Genomic DNA, 7539 nt, shown 5'->3' on the forward strand with positions numbered 1-7539 from the left:
CGGGCTGAATTCGGACCCGTAATCCTGAAATTTTGGATTTCCAAGTTTTCATTACTGCGATTTTTTTTACGTGATTTTTGCGACGAATTATTTTGTAAGATAACAATTTTTATAACTTGGAAATAAATTTTAGGAATAATCGAAATCAATTGCGAAATCCAGCGGTTAGTTTCGGCGATTTTTTACGTGATTCTTTTGCAAAGGAATATTATCATTATTGGGATATGAAACAATAGCAACAAATTCTCCAAAACAAGTCAGAGATCTGTTTGCAGATCTTCCCATTCGGCGGGGTCACTATCTTAAAAGCCGCCTTGTCGGGCGGCTTTTAAGCTAGTAAGGCATAAATATGATTAATTAAACTTTTCCTTCCTACATTAAATATAATGCCGCTCAATTGAGTATTTTGTTATTTTGCAAAGCTGAACTTAATACATTTCTAACACTAAGAAAAAGGCAAAGGGTAACAACTCCAGCGAATTAACAACAAAATCTAATGTCTTTAGTGACTTGGCACGACATGGATACAGATTAAACGGTGTTACATTTGACTATAAACATCGTGGCATTATGCCCCTTTAACTAAAGGAAATACACATCTACTAACTGGTACAAAAATTAATTGCATTACACAATTCTCTCTACATGAAGCATAGCAAATTTAAGATCTCATAATGTCTCGTTAAATTCAGTAAGTATTTATTCTGTAGCTGTCCCTTGTTTCTGTTTTTATGCGTCCTTGTTTCAAAGCAGTGTTTTTTCTTTTCTTTTCTCTGAAATATTTTGACCTTTAGAGATGTTATTATATACAGTTTCAAATAACTCTCACTTTTATTCCTCTTTGTGATGTTTTAATTAGCAAAAAATGAATAAAACAAAATGTGCCTCTCTTTTCGAGCATATAATATACACTCTCATGGCTTGAAGTTTTACTGTAAATCACGCTATTGACATTCATTGCAATTTTGGTTTCTGTTTATATCTGTACAATGCCACACAATAAGAGAAATTTTGGGTTGTAATTTCCTGGAAGAGAAAAATAGAAACGATCCGTTTTTATTTTAATATTGAACTAAAACATTTTTAGTTCGAAACAGTCTTTCAAGAGATGAAAAGATGATCGAATATTTTTGTTTGATATTTTCGTGGTAATTTCGCCGAGGTCGACTTTGCCTTTAATCCTTTCGAGGTCGATAAAATAAGTACCAGTTTAGTACTCAGATGAATCAACTTCTCCCTCCCCTAAAAATCTTCTGGCCTTGTTTCAACAATTTAAACCATATCTCATGGTAATTTAAAGTATAATGTTGTATTTTGGGAGGGTCACTCTGCCAAAAATAACATACGAATATTTCGCATTTCCCCTTTTTAAAAAATTGTAGTGCACCTGAGCACTGTATACAACAAGTTAATTATTATAATCAATTAATCACATCAAAAATCTGGTGAAACAAATCCCAAAACGAAATTCGATTAGACGAGCAAAGTAAAATAGTTATTCACACATGTTGCTGCTCATGAGAGAAGTCGGTTATGAATTATTTCCCTTTAGTCAAAGAACGCAGGACATGGACACGGAACGAAGAGTCAAGGTATTCTGTTATCTTGTGCACAGAGCATAAAACAGATTTGCTAACTAGCAAGTCACCAACTGACAGGAACAACTTGCTGCAGCGAAGCCTGTTACTGACATGTATTTTGCCATGACAGCCTGTCCAACGACATTAAGGACCAAATGAGTTTCAATACTGCAACCTTTCTGTGTGTGATGGAGGACAGGTATCAGTGGTACAAGGCCAGCAATTATGAGGGGAGGGCATTGTAAATTACGTAGGCCACAATACTTGACTAGTGCTTTTGTTTCGTCAACCTTGAAAGGTTAAGTTGGCCTCAGCTGGATTTGAACCCAGAATATATTTTACACAATTGTTAGTGTACTTGCACAAATATTCCATATTAAAATACAAATCCAAAACTGAAGAAAACAATCACGAACGAAGAAAGAAGAAAAATATCAATTCAACACTAAGTGCATCAATCAGTAACACACCACAAGGTTCAACGGAACCTATTAAAGCAAGCCAACATGCTCCCAGCATTATCGTGGGCAATAGCAAGGCTAAGGCATTGATTGGAACAGCCAGGCACCCTCACAGGCATCACCTGACACCTAGGCCAGGCGATCTGCTAATGTTAACCACTCGCCTTACTGAGGTGTCAGGTGGTGCCCGTGAGGGTGCTTGGCTGTTCCAATGCCTTAGCCTCACTCTGAATATTAAAAACCCAAACAAACACAAGGCATTTTCCCAATGCTCTAATGATTCTACCATGCCGATAATAATAAAAAGTGAACTGCTGAGCCACTGTGCATATGTTCAATAGAGAGTCTCTGGTCAGACACTTGGTTTGCTAGAAACAAATCACACACTATCATCTTAGAAAGTGACTCATTGAATAATGTCACCTGTGTTCCCTGCACATAGGAGAAAAATCAACAGGATGATCATGTGTAGAAAACCCTTGATTGGATCTGACCTGTGGGAAGCAAGAACTGGAATCAAAGGGCCATAGAATTAATTTAGCAAAAGCTTAAGTCTTAGTAAGTAAGAAAGCAGATAAATCACAAATCCCTTCAGGTAGATGGCCCTGTTAATATATAGAAAAGGTGTGGGTAGAAACTCCATAAGGTGTACCTGGTGCAAGCTATGGACACATAAGAGGTGCACCAGTATCAGGAGAAGGTTAACAGGGAAAATAGTTTTTGTGTGTGGCAGATGCATAGTTACAATAAACACTAGAGATGTACAAAAAAATAGACTCCATCAAATGCCAGATGGGATACCTAGAAGTTGTTGATAGCTTTTGTTATCTAGGTGACCAAGTCAGCAGTGGAGGTGGATGCTCCAAGAGTATAGCTACTAGAATAAGAATAGGCTGGACAAAGCTCAGAGAGCTCCTACCTCTGCTGGTAACAAAGGGCCTCTCGCTCAGAGTAGAAGGCTGACTATGATGCCTGTGTGCCAACAATCATGCTACATGGCAGTGGAACATGGACTGTGACTGCAGAGGACATGTGAAGGCTTGAAAGAAATGAAGCTAAAGTACTTTACTGGATGTATAATGTCAGTGTGCATGTACAACAGAATGTAAGTGTCTTGAGAGAAAAGTTGGGCATAAGAGACATCAGATGTGTGTAAGTGAGATGACTGCACTGGATACGGACATACAGAAGTGCTGATCTCTAACTATGGAAGGAACCTGTGGAAGAGGTAGACCCAGGAAGACATGGTATGAGGTGATGAAGCATGATCTTCGAATATTAGGTCTCATGGAGGTGATGATAAGTGATTGTGACCCTTGGCAATATAGTGTGCTTGAGAAAACTTGTCAGGCCAAGTGCAATTGTAGTTGTGGCCAGTGTTGGTGACACATGAAAGCACCCAGTAACACATAAAAGGCACTCACTACAATCTCAGAGTAGTTGTCATTAAGAAGGATATCCAGCTGTAGAAACCAAGCCAAAATCAGACTGGAACCCAGTGTAGCTCTCCAGCTTACAAGTTCCAGTCAAACCATCTAATCCATGCTAAAATGGAAAGCAGATGCTAAATTACAATGATGATGATGTTATATGTATATATGAGGCTTGCATTCTTGCTATCTAGGGTAGGTCAGCCTGGTGGAATTCATCCCTCTACAAGCTATACTGACAGAAGGATTTGAAATTAATAAGCTAATGTAACAATTTTTTTCTGTGCTCATATTAGTGAATTATGCCATCATACTGAGTCCATTGACAACTAAGTTGAGCTGTTTAGAGTTATGTCCTGGCCATAAATACAATATAGCATTGTTGTTGTTGTTAGCATATTCATCAACATTTTGATTCTGAGGGTTCCTTGACCATAACAAGCATAACATAATTTGCAAAACACTTGCTTGTATGTTTTCAGCTTTGACAAAAAGAGCCATGCCAATCCCATTCCATGTTCTTCGGAACATTGCTATTCTTGGAGGGTTCATTTCTATTGGAGGTGCTGGATATTTTACCACGAAGTTAAAATGTGAGTTCATTTTGATAGAAATATTTCTCCTAAACTATTTATTATGCAATGTTGTAATTATAAATGAAGTATTTTCATAATCCTTGTCTTTCTTTCTTTCTTTCATTACCTATCTCTTTTCTTATGCTGTGTTAGCTGATTTCCCCTACCCTTCTTTGTAGTGAGAATATCTGACAACATGTCTCTTCTCTCATGATACTATTTATTTATTAATCAGTTCAAAAATAACAATTAAAAGCTCTCTACATCATTACTTCTGTCAGTCTCTTCTTTTTCTTGTTAACTTGGTTCAATCCCTCTTGTATATTTTCTAGGTAATTTTGTTGTAACATAGTATTGGTAGAAATTACATACGAAATAAAGCACCCACAAAAAGCTAAGAACTTTGTTAAATGCACAGAAAATAGGTTTCATTCTTCAATTACAGATATTGTGGTGCCTTGACTCAGCTATTCTTTTACTTGTTTCACTCATATGACTGTGGCCATGCTGGAGCACTGCTTTGAAGGGTTTTAGTCAAGCAAATTGACCCCAAAACTTGTTTTTTATAGCCTAGTACTTATTCTATCGAGATCTTTTGCTGAATCGCTTAGTTACGGAGACATAACACACCAACACCAGTTGTCAAGCAGTGATGGAGGGATAAACACAGACGTAAAGACACACACACACATAGATGCATACATGGTTTCTACTACTGGATGTCCTTCCTAATGTCAACCACTTTACAAAGTGTACTGTATGCTTTTTATGTGGCAGAAGCACTATTGAGATCACCAAGACAAAAACAACTCAACTGAGTGGGGAATTAGTATTGAGTGAGGTGGCTTTGTGCCAGATGATGAGAGTTTAAAGTATGATAGAGGGACAGAAACAAGTGTCTTGAGGAGATATAATAAAAAAAATAGAGAGATGTTCTTGTAAGAAAATTATCAGAGCTATCAATGTGTCATGTAAATGTTTAGGTGTGGTTGTGTAGTAAGAAACTTGCTTCCCAACCACATGGTTCTAGGTTCAGTCCTACTACATGGCACCTTGGGCCAACCAAAGCCTTGTGAGTGGATTTGGTAGATGAAAACTGAAAGAAGTCTATCGTATATGTATATATGTATGCATCTATGTGTGTGTGTGTCTTTACGTCTGTGTTTATCCCTAATTGATCAAACAACACTACACAAATAGGTGATTTTTAAAAATAGAAATAAAATATAATCTTATTTGCTTGATTTTGTTTCTTCTATTAAGCTAATTATTTATTAATTGTAGATAAATTCAAACAAGCAGACTATTTCATTGAATCAGTGTCTCTTCTACGCAACTATACTCCAATTGAAAAATATCTTGGTCAACCAATTGTAGTGAAAAGCATTGATCTTGGTGACACTGAGAACAATGTTGTTGGTGCCCTGGGTGCAAAGGTTTGTAAATAATATTAATGATAAACTTTTTTTTGTTATCTTTTTTAACAATGGTTATAGGCAAAGGAGTTACTTTCTGGTCTGATCCCATTGTGTGACATGTTGAACTCTTCAACTATATTCCCAGGTTGAGCCAAAGCCTTGCAAGTAAAATTAGGTGTACAGAATTATCTATGGTTTCTATGGCTGGATGCCCTTCCTAATACCAGACACTTTACAGAATGTGTTGGGTGCTTTTTATGTGCTACCATCATGAGTGCCTTTACACAGCACCAGCATGAGTGTATTTTATGTGGCACTAGCATCTGTAAAGGACAAGCCTGTATGTATGGATGACAGCATATTTAGCTTGTCATGTCTTCTAAGTACAGCAAATCACCACATTAGCACTGTATATCATAAGTAACATTTTGAAATGATCTGGTATCTATGCTTAACAGCTAGGTGAGCTAAGGCATTTAAATTTACATGTACTACCAATATATATATATATATATATAATGAAATGCCAACTGTAGATTTGCACACAAGAGCTATGGGTTTGACGATGATAAGGCTAACATGGAAAAATGAAAGTAAAATACCAATGATAATATATGCAAACAAATGTGTTAAAAAAACATTTAAAGAAATGTATTGGCGAAACATTTTATCCATTTTTTTTTCATCTACTGAATTAGATTGCAATTCCTGTATGTGGTCCTAAAGACAAAGGAATTCTTTATTGCTGGGCTACTCGTGAAAATACAGATGAAAGGTAAATTAGAAATAAGAAACTTTTTAATTTATATATAATATGGATAACTTTACAGCTATCTATTTGAAAACCTTTTGCTGTGGAGATTTAAATGATGTGAAAACATCCTATAGTATTCTAAGTAAATAGAAAAATAATTGAGTCTTTTCAGATAAATAATTGTTAGAGTTATCCACATTAAAAACATTTCAGGTATTCTGAATTATACTATGTTCCATAGAAATGTGTATTATTTAATATATGGCCAACTAATGTTTGACATGCAAATCTGAACAGTTGTTAATGCTAAGTCCTGATAAGCTACTGCTATATATTACAATTCGGATTCAAAGTTCTCTGGTTGGGTGAGGAATAGTGTTACATCTTTCCTAAAGAGGATAACTATCTTGAAACAGATCTGTAAGAATATCTACAATTATATTCCTGTTTATTTAGAGAACAATAGAACATTTTTATGTCATTTTAATCTCCAGCTAAAAGTTATCAAATAACTGTTATCTACATATATATTTTAGGTATTACTTTGTGTTATACATAAATATATATTATCTTTTAATTTAATTTGTTTTGTTTTAAAATTACTGTATTTCTTCAGTTATCTTACTTTCTTGTATAAAGTATTGAATTTTAAATTTAACAGAAGGTATTAACTTTGTAAGGGAAGTGGTATAGTCAGTTGAGTAATTCCCAGTAGATTGGTAGTGGAACCTATTCTCATCAATCTTAGAAAGAGGAAAATGAAGGTCAACTCTAGTGGGATTTGAACTCAGGATGCCAATAGATTTCAATAGATATTGTAAGGCATTTACTGTAGCACTCTGCCATTTCTACTTCTCTAAGTTACCTTCCTGTAGAATGATGTTTGTATGAGGAAAGTTTGTGTAAATGTTTGGTACAATAAATATAGATGGTTTAACCTTTCAAAAGCACAAAAGCCAGAAATATTCCTAATTACTGCCACTATTATAAGCATTTTTAATGTTGATCAGAAGTTCATCCTTTCAGGTATTTAAGATTCACAACTAAATTTAAAAAGTGCTGGCCATGTTACTTTGAGACTTAGTACAGTGCCAACAATTCTTGGCATTGCACGAAGTCATCATCATCATCATCATCATCATCGTTTAACGTCCGCTTTCCATGCTAGCATGGGTTGGACGATTTGACTGAGGACTGGTGAAACCGGATGGCAACACCAGGCTCCAGTCTGATTTGGCAGAGTTTCTACAGCTGGATGCCCTTCCTAACGCCAACCACTCAGAGAGTGTAGTGGGTGCTTTTACGTGTCACCCGCACGAAA

General features: G+C 35.9%; 1 protein-coding gene across 2 annotated transcripts in view; it reads left to right on the forward strand.

Annotated features, from left to right (window-relative positions):
• Positions 1-409: 409 nt before the first annotated feature.
• The window catches only part of LOC106876657 (uncharacterized), an 8993-nt gene continuing 1863 nt past the window's right edge, over positions 410-7539 (forward strand). The window contains exons 1-4 of one of the 2 annotated variants that reach the window (XM_014925277.2): positions 410-691; positions 3954-4064; positions 5331-5482; positions 6163-6239. In XM_014925277.2, coding sequence (XP_014780763.1) covers positions 3971-4064; positions 5331-5482; positions 6163-6239 — 323 coding nt within the window. In that variant the 5' untranslated portion in view covers positions 410-691; positions 3954-3970. Of the gene's footprint in view, positions 692-2249; positions 2600-3953; positions 4065-5330; positions 5483-6162; positions 6240-7539 lie in introns of those variants that run through there. The other variant, XM_014925278.2, reaches the window with a different exon arrangement.

The sequence above is a fragment of the Octopus bimaculoides genome, chromosome 3 (genome assembly GCF_001194135.2).
Source record: "Octopus bimaculoides isolate UCB-OBI-ISO-001 chromosome 3, ASM119413v2, whole genome shotgun sequence".
Lineage (NCBI taxonomy): Eukaryota > Metazoa > Mollusca > Cephalopoda > Octopoda > Octopodidae > Octopus > Octopus bimaculoides.